At 44.7% G+C, this 19,887-nt stretch overlaps 1 protein-coding gene across 1 annotated transcript in view; it reads left to right on the forward strand.

The window, feature by feature from the left end:
* Positions 1-19,887, forward strand: part of SLC50A1 (solute carrier family 50 member 1) — a 716,724-nt gene that overhangs the window by 281,013 nt on the left and 415,824 nt on the right. Inside the window, exon 2 of the mRNA XM_044080142.1 lies at positions 5,849-5,926. Coding sequence (XP_043936077.1) covers positions 5,849-5,926 — 78 coding nt within the window. The remainder of the gene's footprint in view (positions 1-5,848; positions 5,927-19,887) is intronic.

The following is a 19,887-nucleotide window of genomic DNA, read 5'->3' on the forward strand; positions in this document are numbered from 1 at the left end:
TAAGTAGCCAATTACCAGACCCATTTGACAAGGTACATCTCTCTCTTCTTTTCCCAATTGGGAAGATTGTTTCTGATGTGCCTGACTGTGAGGGTAAGGCCTTGGCTCTCTCCCTGCTCAGTTCCACTTTCCAGGTTGCTTGCCACTCTGTCATGTGCAGCTATGATGCAGCAAATGCATCTTCTAGGGCTGCTGCCTCTGAATTTGTGATGAGGTGCTGTTCTTGGCTTTGCCTTCATGCCTTGCTGATATAAAAGCAAAACTTCTGTTTGCTCCCTTGGATAACCAGAATCTGTTTGGTACTGCTGTAGCTGACCTTTTCAAGACCTGACAAGATCAAGGTATGAAATGAAGGTCATGAAAGATTTGAAGAAAATCTTTGTCTCACCTATTGCCAAGTTTCAGAGGAACTATACTAGTAAAACTTTTTTTCATAGACTGCCTAAACAGACTTACAAAGGTAAGAAAGCTCCTAGGCATGTTTTTTTTTTGATAAGCCTACTCAGACGCCCAGATACAGTCCTTTCTTGGCAAATCTGTAGCCATCTGACTATCTGCTGTTCCTTCCTCTCGACCTGATTTCCTTGTCCCTCAGACTTTCTCTCCCAGTTTGGCAGATGATTACCACAGACACTGTGGTTCTCACCATTATCCAGCAGGATTAACTTTATGACCTGGAAAACCCTTCCCTCCTTTGTTCCTCAACCCCTGCAGAACAGATTCCTCATTTTTCAAGGGTATTGCAGGACCTGCAACCAGTTCTACAGACAGAGCGGTTTGGGATTTTATTTCAGGATTTTTCTGGGATCTTTCCCTTCTGAACACCTTTCTCATAGTCCCTTCCTTCTGTATACTCTCCCTTCAGACTGTTTCCTTTGTTGCTCTTCTAGGCCTTATTGTTTTCCTTGCATCTGAAGGATGCTTATCTTCATATCCCTATCCATCTTCTATTCAGGAAATTTGTGTTTCTCTGTTTCTTCCTCTCATTTCCATTCTCTGTTTTGCCCTTTGTGCTTTCAACAGCCCCATGGTGTTCACCAAATGTGTTGCCTTTTGAAAAATTCAGGGCATATAGATTTTTCCTTATCTGCATGACCTCTTGCTTCAGGCTCCATTCCATTCCAAGCTGGTGCAGGATCTTCACTATACTCTGCTTCTGTTACACAGCCTAGGGTTCACTGTCAACCTTCAGAAGTCAGTGTTGACTCCATCTCAGGATCACATTTTCCTAGGCTGCAGGTTCCATTGTTGGCATCTCTTCCTGCCTTCAAAGTTTTGCCCATCACAAATTATTTTCTGTTCCTTCTTCCCCTGTCCTCTCTTTCAGACAGGGAGTTTCTCAGAGCCTCACCCTTCTTAGCCATCTCAGGAATTTTTCACAGATGCATCAGAACTAAGGTGGGGATCTTCTTCAGACACCCTGAAGGTACAAGGCTTTTGGTCCCCTCATCTGAAGATGGACCCCACATTAACTTCAAGGAAATGCTGGCTCTCATTTTGGCCCTTCAGGCCTCCCATGCGCTCAGAGTCTCGAGTCCCAGGGTCCATTGAAGGTTTATACTGACAGCACCACAGTCATGTGCTATGTCAACAGACAAGGGGGCATCAGATCTCCCCTTCTTTGCAGGTTAGTCCTTCAAGCATGGGAAATAGTCATCAATCTGCAGGTCACTCTACAGGCATCTATATACCTTCAGTGTGCAGATTTGTGGCAGATTTTCTTAACAGGTCTATGACACAGCCTCACAAATGGATGGCTCACAGGGATGGGTTTCTGGGGTACTCCTCATGTAGATTTGTTGCCTCCCCTCTGAACAAGCAACTCCCTAAGTTTCATTCTAGTGTCTCAAGTCCTTTGGCTTGGAAGGTGGACACCATATATTTTACTTGGAATATTCTATCCTTCATGAAATCGAGGATGACTCTTCAAAAATCTTGTTGATGACTGTCTTTTGGCCCAGACACCACTGGTTCCCTATCTTATTCAGTCTGACTAGGACAGTCATCACAAGTTTCCTCACCGCATGGATCTGCTCAGACAGGACCAAGGCACTCTCCTTCTGATTCCTTTTCAATACTAGTTTTCTGAGGAAGTGCTTAGGGTCTTGCAGGCGGGTAGGAAACCCGATACCAGAAAATCATATCGTCCCAATGGAAGAGATTTTCTGTTTGGTGTCTTAAACATCACTGGGAAGCCTTTCCAGTGGGGGGGTCCCCTTAATCTTTTACCTGTGTGAACTAATGCATGCTGGTAATGATGCATTCTTCCAAGAAAGCCCACTTGTCAGTCATTTCTGCCTGTCTGCCACTTACCCTTCATTTGGCCTCTAGGTTTGAGCTCAAGAACTTTCTTAATAGCATCTTTCATATTAGATCCCCAAAAGAGCCCGTTCCTCCTTTTTGGTATCTTAATTTTGTCCTTGAAAAGCTGGCTGCATTTTAGCCTGCCACTTATTTGCAACATTGCATTTGGAAAACTGTTTTATTGGTTGCTTTAATCTCTGCCAGAAGGGTATCTGAGCCACAGGCCTAGATGGTAGTGCCTCCTTTTTTTGTTTTTCATAGAGAGACATACATACATACAGTCTCTCCATACAAATCCTTCTTTTATGCTCAGAGTGGTTAATAATCTGTTAATCAGTCTGTTCAGCTTCCTTCTTTTTTCTCTTCTCTGCAATCTGCTAGTGAGAAGGTTCTCCATGCTTTGAATTTGCATAGACAGCTCAAATATTATTCAGACAAAACTAAGGCCTTTCATAAATTTGATCAGCTTTTTGTTTCTTTTCATACCAGGACATTGGGTATGGTAGTCTGTAAGCAAACCATCTACTCCCCAGATTTCCAAGGACATTTCTTTGTTCTTTTCACAGTGAGCAATTGTCTGCTACTGTGAGGGCACATTGTACTAGAGCAGTGGCCTCCTCGTGGGTTTTCTACAAAGATTTGGACACCAACTCCATCATTTAAGCTGCTACTTGGTCTTTGATTCACATATTCACTAGACATTGCAAATTGGATGTCATTTCTAGGGCCAGGGCAAGTTTTGCCAAGGCTTGTCCGGCATTGGTTTGTGGTGGGCTTCTCCTTGTCTTTCTACTCCCAGCCTTCCCTGAACCTTTTGCATTCTCCCAGAGGTGATGACTACTGCAACAGTGATATGGAAAAGACATAGTACAGTTGTGTAAAATCTTACCATAACCGTAGATGTCATTCTTTTCACTGTTGCAGTCGTCACTTCTCCCTACTGCCCCTTTTTTCTCTTTTTGTATGGGTTGTATTTTAGTACTGGCCAACAGGTTCCACTCCTTCTCTTCCTTTCCTTTTTTTTCTGGATGACCATTCCACTGGGGGGGTCCTAGTTCTCCTGGGGCACCTCAGCCCTGAGTTCGGAGTGTACGTACGTCAACATTATGCCCTATGCTTGAATGGGCAGCATATGTCTGATGTACGACACTCCCTAGGTAATAAAGGCTTTGGTGGAATCCTTCAAAGCCCCCGGACCTGTGGAAAATACGGCCCAGACCGCAGAATCCTTTATAAACACATTCTATGAACACCTTCAGGAATGCATGGATCATGCAATCCCAAATAAAACCAAGACCCAATCCCCCAAAGGCAGACGTCCTGTCTGGTGGACCCCAGCCATAAACAAACTATACAATAGAAGGAGGAAGCTACTACATGATGGAGCAAAATCCCAAAAAGGGAAGGCATCTCTGATCAGTATTGGCAAAAAACTAAGGGCATTCATAAAATCGTCTAAGGCCAGCTTCGAGAGAAAAATTGCACAGGACACTAAGGATAATCACAAGGCTTTCTTTAGTTATGTTAGGAACCTGGGTGGGAATTCCTAGATATGCTCAGAATTAGTCCAAAATGACAAAAAATACACCAAACCCACAGACATTGCCAACATCCTAGCTGACAGGTTCAGCGCAAACTTCTCCCCCCCCCACCAAAAGGGCAAATATCTATCCCAGCAGAGTGCTGCCCCCCTGACATCTCAGATGCTCAGGTAAGAGCCGCCCTCTCCAAAGCAAAAAACACAGCATCAATGGGACCAGAAGGTGTCCCGGGCTGCATCCTACATGAACTCCAAGAAGAGCTAAACCCAAACAGTCAGTCTCAGCCTTACTACAGGATATGTACCCAAAGAGTGGCGTACAGCAACAGTGGTCCCTCTCCACAAAGGTGGTGCCTCAACGGACCCTAGAAACTATCGCCCCATAAGCCTGACTAGCTTGGTCTGCAAAGCTATGGAAAGGATCATCATGGACCTCATAAATAAAGATATTGGGGACCTACAGACACTGGTTCCTACCCAGTTCAGCTTTGTTAAGGGCAGATCCTGCCTCTTAAACCTGGTTGACTTCTTTGAAACAGTTACCAAGGCCATTGACAAAGGGAAGGTGGTCCACACAGCCTACCTGGACCTCGCAAAAGCCTTCGATACAATACCCCACTCGGGCATTATAGATAAGCTCACCAGCTTAAATATAAACCCCTATGTCACTAGATAGGTTGCAAACTGGCTCAAGGACAGAACCCACATGGTTAGAATTGCTGGAGCCATGTCAGACTCCAAACCAGTTACAAGTGGCATCCCACAAGGCTCAGTCCTGGGACCTCTCTTGTTCGGTATATATTTCTTGGAGGTACAGGCCAACACAGAAGGACTGTGGCTGACCAAGTTCGCAGATGACTGCAAACTGGGCCCCATAATCGACTCTCCAGCCAACACAAGCATCCTCCAAAAGGGCCTCATAGAAACAGGCAACTGGTGCCAGAGCCATGGCCTCAAGCTAAACGCCAAAAAGTGTATAGTCATCCCCTTTGGCAAAACAGTGCCACAAATTACCACATAGGTGGTAATCCATTAAGTACAGAAGAAGTAATTAGGGACCTGGGGACCCAAGTTGATAGCAATCTCTCATTTGACAACCACGTACAAAGTGGTTAGAAAAACATTTTATATAGCCCACCTAATCATGAAGGGATTCACATCTAGATTAGGGAGGTCATCGTTCTTTACTCATCCCTCATCAGGCCCATAATCGAGTACAATGCCCCTTTTGGGATGTACCTTACCAAACACCTGCAGCAACTGGAAAGACCCCAAAAGTACCTCACCAAGAGGATCAAAGGCTCAAACAGATGCCATATGCTGCCCGGTTAAAGAAACTCCAGCTCTACTCAGTGGCATACCACCTGCTCAGAGGCGACCTGTGCCTGACGTATAAAGCCATGTCCAACCCGGAATTAAGGGACATGCTGCACCTCAAAAAATCCAAATCCCATCGAGCTACACGCTCGAGAGACTTGAACCTCAGCACTGAAATAAATAGGACATGCTGGAGGGACAGATTCATAACCCGGAGGCTCCCTTCACTCTGGAATAAAATCCCAGTCCAGGTTAGGCAGAGTCCCTCATTGACTCTCTTCAAGAGGAATCTTGATGAGTGGATGGGAGATCGTAGGTTTACCCTGGGTATCACTTCTGTGTCACTGTTAGACAGAGGCACAGTATACTAACCTCGAAAAAGAGCATAGCAAAATTAATTTAAAATGGGTGGCGAAAGCCAAACATACTCTGGCTAGGCTTATAAATGCCCTAGGGCAGATAGTCTAGTATGAACCTATGGTATACTGACCGGATGTTGGACTATCCTTGGTAGGAGATCCCAAAGGTGATGAATACTGCAACATTGAAAAGAAAGACCTCTACTATTATGGTAAGATTTTACAAAACTGTACTTTTCTGTATGTTTTATCTGAAATGATCCTTAACCCACAAATCTTGTTTGAATATTGAAAATAATGTTTTAAATTTTCTTTTCTTTTCTCCCAGGTCTGACCTAAGAAAGATGTTTGCCACTCACAGTACAGATAACATCCAGTTCCTGCCATTTCTCACAACCGACCTCAAGTAAGAATCAACATTATCTGTTATACCGTTATGGCCATAATTTTTTTTTTTATTGTGCTTGTTCTGCCTTTCTCTTTATGGCTACTTTTCTATCACCTGAAATGCATTCATTCTTCTCTTTAGCTGCCTTTTTTGTCTTTTATATAATTTCTGCCGTCTCTTCATAGTATTTCTAGATGTTCTTTCTATGTTACAGTTAAGTCTGTGATCGTTGCAGAACTCTGTCAGCTAGTATTTTTGTTTCCACCCCTTTTATCAAGTAACTATTTATTCTGGCTATCAAGGCTTATTTAACCCAAAATCTAATTTCCAGGCTGCCATATATTTCATCTATTTCAGCGAATTTTCTTAAGCCAGCCATGGAGTTCCTGTATTGTTTGTAGAGTCTTTTTTCCTTTTTAACTAGTTTTAACCATAGTCTGCTGGTATTATTTACTCATGATTTATTTGTCATTTTCATGTTAGTTCAGAAGTTTGGTTTAAGCACCTAAATATAATAAAAATTAAAGATTGTCCAGTTTGTCATTCTCATTACTGTCCTTGCTGACATCTGTTTTAGCTCACAATGCATATTTCAGACTGTCTTCACAAAATGGAGTATAGTACCCAATTAGATACCTTATGAAGGAGAGGTAACTATCATCATGTGACTGCCGTTTGCTCCATGTTTCTTTCCTAGACTTTTGTGTCGGTAATTGTCAGAATGGTTTAATGTGTATGGTCTTTCAGTCACTTTGTCCACACTGTCCAGCACGTACAACCTTTGCATGATGACACGGTAGCTTGCTTGCTCTGTCAGACTACTGCTGTGGAGGGATAACCAAGCAGTGCTTTTATAGTGATGGCGGCTTATGTTTTACCTGATCATTTTCATTCATGACCTCCATGATGTGTGTTCAAACTCAGGCTGCTGCTGAAGTGATGATTACTTGTCAGTCAGTACCATGGAGCTAGTATCAGGAGTTTAGTTTTTTTAAATAACTTGGTTACATTATTATAAGCTACAACAACAACATTATTATAAGCTACTGTAAGAAAATTGTACTCCTTGATTCTTCTCAGGTATTGATTTATATGTGATCATTACCTGACTGCACTTTGTAATTAAGCTGTCGTTAATTTGCATCTTTCTGATGATGTTTTCCACAATTGCCATCATCTGCAGACAAGCTGGGAAACCAAATTAGCTTTATAATGCAAGTTGTATATTATATTGCAAAAAGCAGTTTCAGAACAGGTTTCTGAAAAACAGGCGTGTGAAATGCTCACAAGTTTGAAAAATTAGGTTTCTCTGCATTGAATAATCTTTCTTCAAGGTGCAATGGCATCCGATGAAGTAAGGGTGTGCAAGAAGGGTGTGTGTGCACATGTGTGCAGGGCATGCTTTGGTGTGTGTGTGTGTGTGTGTGTGTGTGTGTGTGTGTGTGTGTGTGTGTGTGTGTGTGTGTGTGTGTGTGTGTGTGTGTGTGTCGGCCCTCAAGACAGGGATGCAAGAGGACTGCCTCACACAGAAAACTCCAGATGTTATGTGGTCCTATCTCGCCTACATTCTTTACTCACGGGTTCGGAGCCGAGAATCAGCTCCGACTCGGCCAACTTATTTTCTAGCACGAAGTCTCTAATTGGCTGGGCTAACCCGGTATCCCAAGATGCACCTCGCCCTAGCTGCAGATCTCGTTTGCCGCTCGTAGAGTTAGGACATGGTCTCGCTTGGCTGTGGCTAAGTACCCTTTCTATACTTTTCATAAGTATTTAGCAGTCTGTTTCTAGTAAAAAGCTATTTTAATAGCTAGTTTTCTTTGTGAGTGTACTGTGTGAGCGAGTTGTGTTTTTTTTTGTGGTATCCCTCTTTTGGAGGGCTAGGCCCATTTAAATTAGAGGACCTAGTCCTCTCCGGTGTGTTTTTATTTTTTTTTTGTGTAAAATTGTGTTTTTGTTGGTCGGTATCTGTTTAAATTAGAGTTTCTTTGGTTGTTCTTGGTTTGGTTTTCCTGCCTTCCTGTCGTGTCTGTAGTTGTCGGTTGAGTGGGTGCTGTGTACTATTATGTCTAAAGAGCAGAAAGAGCATAAACCCTCTGGGTTTAAGAAATGCTCTAAATGTGGCTACAAGATGTCCATCACAGATGGGCATTCTGTCTGTGTTTATTGTCTTGGTGCTATTCACCTGCAAGAGTCCTGCAGTTTTTGCCACGCTTTTAGCCCAAGGGTACTGCAGGAAAGAACAAATAAGTTGATTTTGAAGGGCCTGGTTAAACCTTCTTTTGAGGAGTCCTTAGACTCATCTTCTAGTACTAAGTCTAAGACTTCCAAGGCCAAGAAAAGATCTCCGGCTCCATCTGTCTCTTCGGAGCCCCTGGAGAAAGTTTCAAAAGTGGATAATGCCTCCTTGGCTCCATTGTCCTCGGGGCCGCAGGAGGTATCCATTGTACTGGAGTCAACCTCGGCCCCGATATTATTGGAACCTATTCTTTGCCGGTCACCCAGTGTTAGGCCTGAGTCTCCGGGTAGGAGACCCCGATCTCCCTCTATTTCCTCCAAATCCTCTAGGCTGTCTGATTTGGATGTGGATAAGGTGGTCCAGAGGCTCCTGCTGTCACCGGTGTTAGCAAAATTGTTCTCTGCTCTGGCCCAGTCGGCTCCGGAGCCAGTCCCTATTCTTGTACCGATGATTCCTCCTCCAAGCACCCCTGTGTCATCAGAGCCGGAGTGCTCCCCGCCGAGTGATGTTCTCGTGTTGGTTCCGATACCCCTTGCAAGTTTATCGGAGCTGACATCTGCTCCAACCATGTTGGTTCTGTCCTCTGGTGTCGGTACTCGGGTTTCCTCAGTCGGACCCGAGGGGGATACCTCTGGACTCTTGTCGGTTCTGAGTCTCCCTCTTGGTGCTTCGGCTCGGGGAACCCCAACTCCAGTTGTGGTCTCGGAGACGGGTCGGCCCTCTGATTTGGGGGGACCTGCTTTCAAGGCCATGAGGAGCGCACTGGCCAGATTGTCATTTACATCACCCGGATCGGTCACTCCTTCCCCCTACACCCCGGCTAGAGCCTCTGACGCACCTCTGTCTGTGGATGGCGGAGCCCGAAGGTCTGAGGATACCCCCATGAGCGGTCCCCAACTTTGAGGGCCCCTCAGGGTCAGTGCCTGAGGAGCCCCCTAGAAAGAAGTTGTGCAAGAGGAAGCACATAGACTCCCAGGACGAGTCCCTCACTTCTGATACCGACCTCGAGGAGTCTGAGGGGGTCCCCTAAGTCGTCCTCCGATGATGTCTCTTTCTCCGACATCCTGGAGATTTTGAGGCAGAGAGGCGACTGGCCTTCCAAGACCCCCTCTGAGGAGGAATTGGTATTCCTCAAGGCCTTCGGAGCTCAACCCTCCGCCTCCTGGGTGTCTCCACCCTTCGATGAACTCCTGGATTTGATTTGTTGAAGGGTGTGGGAGACCCCTGATTCCGTGGAATCGGTGCCCAGACGTCCAAATAAGTTTCTTTCTGCTCCCCCAGGGAAAGAGTTCCTTTTTCTGCTCCCCCGGGAAAGAGTTCCTGACCAAAGGGGTTTCCGTAGATGCCTTGGTGGCGGCAGCCACTCAGCAGGAAGTTGCAGAGGCTTCTTCTTCCATCTATCCTCCTAACAAGGAGTCCAGGAGTATGGACCGGTACGGGAAGCGTACCCTGTCTTCAGCAACCTTTACATTGTGGTCACTGAATTATCTTTGTCATTTTACTTGGCTCCAGAGAGATCTCCTTAAGGAGCTAGGAGACACTCTGACGGGTAACATGCCTGAGGCGGTAGTGCAGACTGTTAATGCCCAGTTGTCTACCCTTGGTTCCATTGTCAACTCGTCCATGAGGCTCGTATCCTATGCAGCCAAAGTGGCGAGTAGGGCAGCTAGCTCAGGTGTAGCTCTCAGAAGGCAAGCCTGGATGCGCCTGTGTCATTTTGCGGAGGCCTTTAAGTCTTCCTTCACTGGCGCCCCCTTTGATGGGGCCTCACTCTTCGGGACCAAAGTGAACGACACCCTCAAAAGATGCGAACAGGAGGGGAAGACCTTATCTGCTGTAGGGGCCCATTTCTCTCTTCCTTCTAGGCCTTACCCCAAGGCTCAGAGAGGAGGGAAAATGTGGTTCAAGAAGTCACAGAGGTCTTTCCCTGCTGCTCAAGGTGAGTCCCCCTCCAGAGGCAGAGGAGGGGGAAATTATTCTGGAAGATGCCATCCTAGAGGCAGAGGAGGCCCCCACCACTTGTGAGACTGCGATTCCTTTCGCGGGTCTTCCTTTCAGCGTTCCTGAGGAGTTGCCTGACTGTGCTGTTCCGGAGCCAGTCGGGGGCCGAATTTCGTTGCATCCGGAAGCCTGGGAAAGCATCACCCAGGATCATTGGGTACTTCGAATAGTTACCAGAGGTTACACCATCCCCTTTTTATCAACACCCCCTCCAGTCAAAAGAATTCCAGATGTTCCACCCAGTCAATGGGATCAAGCAGCACTAGAAGTTTCAAAGCTGATAGAAAAAGGAGTCAAACAACCAGTCCCCTCAGACCATATCGGATCAGGAACTTACTCGAGACTCTTTTTGGTGCGGAAAAGAGCAGGGGACCTGAGGCTCATTCTGGATCTCAGCCGATTAGAACGTAGTGATTCAAAGTCCAAGTACCGAATGGTCACTCTTCAGTCCATTTTTCCTTTGCTGGAAAAAGGAGTATGGATGTGCTCCATCGATCTCAAGGATGCCTACTACCACATGAAGATGGACAAGGCATCCAGGACTCATTTACGCTTCCGGCTGGGAGCCAGTCACTTCCAGTTTCGTGCCCTGCCCTTTGGTCTCACCACAGCCCCCAGGGTGTTTACCAAGTGTTTGGCAGTGGTGACAGCTCACCTGAGACGTCGGGGATTCCAGGTGTTTCCATATCTGGACGACTGACTTCTCGCCGCCCCCACCAGGCATCTCCTTATTCAAGCCAGGGAGGCTAGCATTACACTTTGTCACCAACTAGGAATTACCTTGAACTGGGAAAAGTCTGCCTTGCTGCCCTCACAACGTGTTGTTTTTATAGGCGCCAAGCTAGACTCTATTCAAATGCGGGCCTTTCTGCCACAAGAGAGAATAAGAGTGCTGCATTCTCAGATTCACGCATTGTTGCCCCTCAAGAGAATTCAGGCCAGGTTAGTTCTCCAGCTCCTGGGATCCATGGCTGCTACCATCATGCTGGTGCCTCTAGCCAGGTTACACATGTGGATCCTACAGTGTCTCCTTTCGGCCCAATGGTCCTTTCAGAAACTTCCTCTTTCCCACTTGATACTTCTCACGGAACGGTGCAAACAGGACCTCTGCTGGTGGCTATGCTCCACCAATCTGGACAAAGGGAAGAGCTTGATTCCTACGTCTCCAGTGGCCATGGTGACCACGGACGCCTCCCAGATGGGGTGGGGGGGCATTATCTTGGCAGGATGGTCCAAGGCATGTGCAAGATCATGAGGTACACATGCACATCAATGTTCTAGAGATGAGAGCGGTGTTACTAGTGTTGCGGGCACTCCAAAGCTCTCTTCCTCTGAGAACGATTGCAATTCACTCTGACAACATGTCCGTGGTGTGGTACCTGAACAAGCAGGGGGGAACCAAGTCTTATCCCCTCTGCAGAGAGGCCATGCGAGTGTGGCATTGGGGCAGTGTCTTCCCAATGGTTTTTAGTGGCAATGTACATTCCGGGAAAGACCAACGTGATAGCAGACAGGCTGAGCAGAGCTATTCTGATGCCTTACAAGTGGTCCCTGAACGACCGAGTGGTGGTTCAAATTTTCAACAGGTGGGGTCAGCCTTGCTGTGATCTCTTCGCCAGCCCTCTCAATGCCAAATGCAGCAAGTACTTCACACTGATCCCCCCACAGGGGGAGACACCCAGGGATGCTCTAGTCCACGATTGGCCCCCGGTCTGATCTATGCTTTCCCTCCGTTTCCTCTGTTACCAAGAGTGATTCAGAAAGCCATATCCTTGGGAAGCAGGATGATTCTAATTGCTCCACATTGGCCTCGACAAGTATGGTTCCCCTTTCTTCAGCAGTACGCAGTGGATGGCCCTTGGACTCTGGACCCAGTGCCAGACCTACTGATTCATATGTCAGGGCAGCTCCACCCCTCCCTGCGAAATCTCATGTTGACAGCCTGGCTGCTCCACTTCCATCACTAGTTAGACGACATTCCTTTTCACCTGAGGTGGTATACATCTTGTCTTCATCTCATAAGTCTTCCACCAGAAGGATTTATTCCAGCAATTGGAAGAGATTCTCCATTTGGGCTCAGGCCCAAGGTTTGGACCCCTTCATAACCCCAATTCCGTCGGTCTTAGACTTTTTAGCCATGCTTTTCCGACAGGGCTCCGCATCTGCTACCATTAATGTGCAGCTGGCTGCAATTTCCCACTTTCATACATCTTACGAGCCTTGTCTTATGGGCCATAAACTTTGTAAGGCCTTCTTGAAAGGCGCCTGGTTACTTCGCCCTCCGGTTTCAGAACCTGTCATGCCATGGGATATAAACCTTGTGTTACAAGCCATCACTTCACTACCCTTTGAACCGGCTGCCACCTGTGAATTAAAATTTCTATCTTGGAAGACGGCTTTCCTGATAGCCATTACATCGGCCAGAAGAGTATCGGAGATTCAAGCCTTGTCCATTAAGCCTCCATATTTGACCTTCCATAAGGACAGAGTTTCCCCGAGACTTAACCCGTCCTTCCTTCCGAAGGTGTCATCCACCATTAATCTGCATCAGTCTATCGAGTTACCAGTGTTCTTTCTGAACTTTTCCAATAAAGCAGAGTTTAGGTTTCACCAGTTGGATGTGCACAGACAACTAAGATTCTACTTAGGACTAAGCATATTAGGAAGTCTGATCAACTGTTTGTGTCCTTCTCAGAAAACAGAACAGGTTGTCCTATTTCCAAGAGCACAATTTCTAAATGGATCAAAGCTTGTATTTCCTTTATCTATTCGTCAGCAGGCAGAAATTTACCTTTTTCCGTTAAAGCTCATTCTACCAGGGCAGTGTCTACATCAATAGTGTACCATGCTAGGCTTTCATTGGATGATATTTGTGCTGCGGTCACTTGGGCTTCTCCGCACACTTTCATTACTCATTACAAGTTGGACGTGGCTTCTAGGGGCCGGGCTTCCTTTGGTTCCACAGTTCTCAGGAGTATTTTCCTATGAGCCGCCCAGGATAGAGGTGCTGGGGACGCTGTCCCGTGAGTAAAGAATGTAGGCGAGATAGGACCACATAACATCAGGTAGTTATGTACTCACCATAACGATCGATGTATGTGGTCCATCTCGCCTCACATTCTTACATACCCTCCCACCTGCCCCCTTCCTATAGGATTTGGAGGAAAAATTGGTTCTGAGAACCCTTCAATGTCAGTTGTTTTTTCTTTCCTTTCAGGCTGGAGCTCCCTCCAGTGGCAGTTGTGTGCGTGGGGTGTGATTAGGATGGCTGCAATCTAGATCTGGGGCTAGGGCGAGGTGCATCTTGGGATACCGGGTTAGCCCAGCCAATTAGAGACTTCATGCTAGAAAATAAGTTGGCCGAGTCGGAGCCGATTCTCTGCTCCGAACCTGTGAGTAAAGAATGTGAGGCGAGATGGACCACATACATCGATCGTTATGGTGAGTACATAACTGCCTGTTTCCAAAGATTTGTGTGAATCTCCTTGCTTCATCTCCATTTTGCAAAATGGCATTCACATTTCTGCATTTTGTTGTTTGCTAGATTTCCTGTACCACATTGCATTCATCATAGATAAAAACATGCTGTATCTCTGTGGTGGTTGTTCATTTATATTTGCAGTTCTAGAACCTTAGTTAGATTGGTCCATAATGCAGAGTATTGTAGTGCAGCTTTTAATATTTAAAAGAATGAAAAGTACTAATAATGTACAACTAAGACTAGGCAAGCTGGGGGCTTGTGTAGACATTTTTGGCGATGAAGAAATCCCAGTATGTAAAGTGTAGCTGTTACCCTTAGAAAAAAGTTTTCATTTTTTTACAAAAGGAATATGAGGCTGGAAACTGATGACATGACTGGAGAAGTGGATATAGGGATGGTGGGAAAAGGGAAGAGTAGTGGCTGACGTATGGAAATACTTAAAAAAAAAAAAAAAAAAAAAAAGAAGTGTGTGTGTGTCACTGTGTTGGTTGATTTGAAGAGTTTAGGAATAAAGACCGATGAGAGGATGACAGATGACTGGGAATGGGTAGCAGTACTTGGTATAATCAAGAGACTAGGGACAAAAATCCTCTGTCTGCCTTTCCAGGTCGTCTTGTCTTTTAGGAGAAGTTGCAGGAACAACACTGGAGTGCTCCAGCAGAGAATTTGTGATTTTGTTTTTGTTTGAAATCAGAGGAGTAATATGACATAGTAAGAAGTAAAGAAATGATTTCCCTTTCTTACTTTGGCTGTTAGCACCCCAGGACTTACCTGTTTCAAGTTTCTGCACTGTTTTAGTATGTGAAACACTTGGGTTGGAGTTGAAATTGAAAAGAAGTAGCATGGACATTCAACTAACCTTGATAGTTAGACTCATCAGTATCCCTTTTCTGTGTTGCATCATGTATTGTATATCTGTGTGATATTTATGTACGCACGCACACACAAATATATGCACACTTGTATATTTATAAATACCATTATATGGGGTGTTATGGCAAAATTCTACTCCCACGAGTGTGGAGATCTGCTCTAATTTATCTAATGCCAAGCTTGCCAAATTTTGCATCAAGACTCACTAGATTTTCGCAAAGTGCTGTTTGGTTTAATTGTCTTTACTGAAAGGCCTTCAGCCAATTGGCTGTCGACTGACCATTTTCCTAAATGGAGTACGAGTTGCATCAGAGGTAATCCTTTCAACAACAAAGTGTTGGTGAACTCCCTTATTTTTCTAAACACACAATTTAATAGGTATGATCATCCTTGGCTGAGACTGAAATAGGTCCATTGGGATAAGTGCTCTACCCTGGTTAACAAATTCAAAATAAAATAAATATGTACCTCTCTGCAGTTCAGTTGCTGGGACACATTTTGTCCATTATTTTTTATCCGTATATATCATGTTTCCAAATTTATTGCCCTCATGTCATTCCCATTGTTAATGTTTTCTGATTTAATTTCATATACTCATGAGTTTGCATTGCCTTTTGTTATATGCCTACTTCGCTATTTCTGTAGTCTCTCAGGCTAAGACTGACGTTAACATATTGTGAGTTTTACCTCCATTAAAAATTTTAAATAAATAATATAAATATGCAAGAGAGACATTTACACCTCTCTCTAAATTAAAATGATCTTTAGATCACAAAACCTCAGAGAAAAAAGTGCAGTTAAAAGTGAGTAGGATTTTTGGTGAAGTTCTGTTCATTCAGGAAATCTCAACAGAATGATCATTGGGCAGGTAACATACATGTACATAGTTATATTTATTGGTTTGTCTTTTTATTTAGTATGATGTACTGTGTTTAGATCATTGCTGCAGTTGTCTTCACCACTTAGATTTAGCTACAGACATCCCAGAACATCTGCCACAACTTCTAGAGCTCAGGACCCTTCCGCCTAGCTATAGAAGGTGTCCTTCACCTAGGATGTCAAGATGCTTTGGTAAGAAGTCACTGTATACACGTATGCTGTCTTAGAACTTTCATACCACAATTCAATGGTTTCATCTCAGCTTTGAAAAAAGGGATCATCTTCTTGGTATGGTTTGGCCTGCTTCTGTGCTGAGGAGTCTGGTAAAGTACCCCACTGGGGAACATTTCTTATTCCCTGACTTTTTCTATTAGGCTACTTTGTTGTTTTGTCTGTTTTCATATTAGTGGAACATCAGTCTTACGTTTAGGGCCAAAAAGGGTAGGCACATCTGTGTGAGGCAGATTTTCCGTTGACATTACCACAGCGACTGCATATTTTTTCTAGGTCCAGAATGATGTCCAGGAGTGTACTCGTGAATTACCACACAGGTTGCAGTACACTAAATGCCGAAAGTGTGATGAGACTTGGGGACACAAGTGGACAGTGGTCTCACCTTCGATAACCACATTGCCACAACAGTCAGGAAATCCTTCAATGTGGCACACCTCATCACTAAGGGCTTTTCATCCAGAAAAAAGGAGGTCATTGTCCCACTGTACTCATCCCTTATTAGACCCATTATAAAATACAACGCCCTGTTTGGTGTGTACCTCTCAAGACATCTGCAACAACTGGAAAGACCGCAGAAATACCTCACTAAAAGAATCACAGGCCTAAAGCAGATACTCTATGCTGACCATCTAAAAAAAAAACTCCAACTATACTGTGTCGCATATCGTCTACTCAGAGGCAATCTCTGCTTAACATAAAAGGCCATATCAAACCCAGAGCTGTTGGACATGCTACACTTAAAGAAATCCCAATTCCTCAGAGCTACATGCTCCAGGGATCTAAACCTTGTTATCACAATGAGCAAATAATGCTGAAGGGATAGGTTCCTGACCCAGAGACTCCCCAGACTCTGGAATAGTCAGACTGCCCATACATGTCAAGCAGAGCGCCTCTTTGGCCCTCTTCAAAAGGAACCTTGACGATTGGATGGGAGATGGGAAATTGACCCCTGGGATCACGTCTGTCGCCCTGCTAGACAGGGGTTCAGGGAAGTAAATATTGTGGGAAGAAATAGCCAGGGAATTGTTATGGCTAGGCTTGTATAGGCCCTAGGGCAGATGGTCTCGTACCAGCCTATGAACCTATGCACCATTTGCCAAGCTTTACCCTAAAAATTGTCTGACATAGACAGCATTCCTTGCAGCACTACCTCAATTGGAAGAAGCTTGAGGCTAATCAACTAAGGGGCTTTCAGGGTCATCTTTGTGTTTTGGAGGAAGCATAAACTACTACTCATAAGTACTCCTACTAACAGAGCAAAGGGTCTCTCGTACACCTAAACACTGTGGCTCACAGCTTGGATGATCTGATCCTTTCGCAATTTAGGCATGGTATACTGAAGACATGCTGCATAGTTTCAGATTTTCTACCAGAAGGCTTTTTAACCTATCTGTCCCCAGTGGAAGACATTTTTGAGTTATTGCTAGGAAAGATGGTGTAACCCCTCACCCTGCACCATGGTACGTTACACATTGGTGTCTCAGTTTGTTTTTGGGACATCCTTGGCTTACATTTCTGTTAAAGTTCATCTCTGTCATTTCAGTCTTTTTGCCAGCGGATCCACCTTTTGCTACCCTTTGTCAAAGGCGTAGTACATCTAAGAACCCCATTGAAAATAATTTTTCATTCCTTGGAACTAAATTACGTTTGGAGAAACTTGCCGGAATTCTCCATGACCTAGCAACCATAGCACACATGCTGTTTTTGATGTAAGAAAACCGCTGCACTTGTAACTTTTACACTGTGGTGCTTTTGTTGGTTGTACTACTTGCAGCTATCATCTCAGCCAGGAGGGTTTCAGAAGTGCAGGTTTTAATGTGTAAGGTGCCCTTTCAAATCTTTCTTCGAGAAAGTGACTGTAAGAAAAAATACGTCATTCATACCCACATTTATGACAGAATTTTCATTGACTCTGATCATGCAGTTACCTGCCTTTTTACCTAATCCCAAAAATGTAATGAAAGAGTTTTGCACTTCCTGGATGTGCACAGATGGCTAAAATGCCATTTACACAGGTCAAAGGACAATGGAAAAAAGGATGTTTTGGCTTATTTGCTGATAAGAAAGAGGGGAGAGGCTGTGTCTAAACAGACTATATCCAAATGGCCTTGAATTTACTCAGATTGCAAGGGCTTTACTTTCCTCCATCATGGGGATGGGCATATGCTGGCTGTATACTAAAGCTGGAGTAGCAGAAGTGTAAACCTTTTTGCCCAGCCTGTCCATAATTCTACTCTCCTTGTCAGAAGGTAATAACTTGGGTGAAGAAAGAAATTGAGATGGCTTATCGGAGGCTACGGACACTACTGAAGGGGTCAGCAGCAGGACATTTATATAAAAAAAAGAACAATCCTCAGGAACCCTATAAAACTTATCGGGCTTTTTGGGAGCATGGGGAGAGAATCCGGCATCTGAGAGGCATTGGAGAAAGCATCCAGTAAAGCAGTCAAGACAGGGAGGAATAGCTGCAGGTTTAGGGGAGTTCAACTGCAATAACTCATAGTATCTTTTATTGATATCAAAGACCTGAGTACAATCCCACGTTAAAAAAAAAAAAATCCATCATCCTAGAGAGCGTGTCCCTAAAGAAAATTTCCTGCAAAGGAACATCCAGTCTTAATGGCCTTCCTCCTTCTCTGGCCCATAGTCCAAAGGAGAAAGGCATTTGAGTAGAATAAGTTTGGGATTCATCAGCAAAGTCCGACTCATCCTCAGAAAAATCCTGGTCTCTAGGCCTTTTAAGAGGAGTAGAGGACCAAGGAGGAGCAGGAACTGAAACCTCATGAGGAGGCTTTTAAGGACATTAAGGCAGAAACCACTAACTTTGTGGATCCCTAGAAGCAGAAGAAACATGCTTAATTTTTGTTTCTTTTTTTAAGTAAACGTCTTGAGAAGGCTGAGGTCCAGGACAACGGTCGAGAAATGTAGCAGGAACTTCTTCCCCAACTAGAAAGTGAGGAACTCCCCTAGGCCCCTCAGAAAAAATCAACCATGGTTCAATCTGAACATCTGAGATGGATGCCTGCAAAGCCTCTTCGGACATGCTGCCAGCCAGATCCTCACTGGCTTCTATCACGGTTGCATCAGAGAATTCCAACAACACAGCTGGGTGAACCTCTGGGTTCATAATGACCTCAGGAGAAACACCTAGCAGAAGTTGGATAGTGGAAGTTTCTGGTCGTACCATTTTCACCCTCTTCCCTAACAACTGGGTTGGGAAACTCCTTTCATTGTATCTTTAGCGAGTAGGCCAAGATGCTGGTACTCAGGATACAAGGAAAGGGAAGAAAGTCTACTGCAAAGACTTTTTGGAACAAATGCCTGACAAATAGTACAAGATATATGGCCATGAGAAGCACCTAAGCAAAAAAGACACTTATCGTGTCTCCCACACTGGCATTTACCCTTGCTGGATGACATTAACCTTAAGGAACACAAAAAGCAAGAAAAACAAAATCCCCCCAGTGGGGCACTTGTCTTGCAAAAACAACAAACAGGCATAGGAACTAAGTCCCTGGAGAATGAAAATGGATTCAGCTAGCAGAAAAGGGACGCAGTTAAACAGACCGATGTAAAAGATATGTTTGGACTAGCAGCAAAGATGTCCTGTTTTTGGTAAGCTTGAACATCACTTTTATGTACGCAGGGTGCATATGATGACATTCAGCATACCTTTTACCTTTGGAAGACTGTTCAGACGTTGGGCTTCCGCGGCAAGGAATCTGTTATAGTTAAGGATACTGCAGCAGGGAATGTAAGGACATCTGCCGGGTTCTGTGGAAGGTCCTCCTTTATGCAGGGGAAAGAGTGTAGATATTCTCCATTCACTTGATACAAAACCTGTATGGATGCTGAGGTTGAACCATGTTGGTGGTGGGGAGGGGGGCACTAAATCATGCTTCATGCTATTTAAGATGCATCCAGGGATATTGTCAGCATCCATCAATGCAGTAATTTTGGCTTTTGGTGATTCCTTCAGAACTTGGTTTTGTGTGATAGCTGGAGGGGTGAGTCTGTTTCCCACATATCTTATGGGATAGATGGAGGGGGGGGAAGAGGGGTAAAATTTGAGCGGAATTTATCAGCCAGTAGGTTCGCTGTATATTCAGCCTCGGTGTAGGTAACATCATTGTCAGTCAGTTTAGTGCATTGCTGCACTATGCTGCTGTGATTATAAACTTTACGAAAAAAGGCCTTTTCATTGTTTTTGGTTTGGGTTCATAAAACATTCAGTACCCACATCATAGCACATTTTTCCAGTTCCCATTTCAGGTG

The sequence above is a fragment of the Protopterus annectens genome, chromosome 8.part0 (genome assembly GCF_019279795.1).
Source record: "Protopterus annectens isolate FY-2018-M chromosome 8.part0, PAN1.0, whole genome shotgun sequence".
In the NCBI taxonomy this organism is placed as follows: Eukaryota; Metazoa; Chordata; order Ceratodontiformes; family Protopteridae; genus Protopterus; species Protopterus annectens.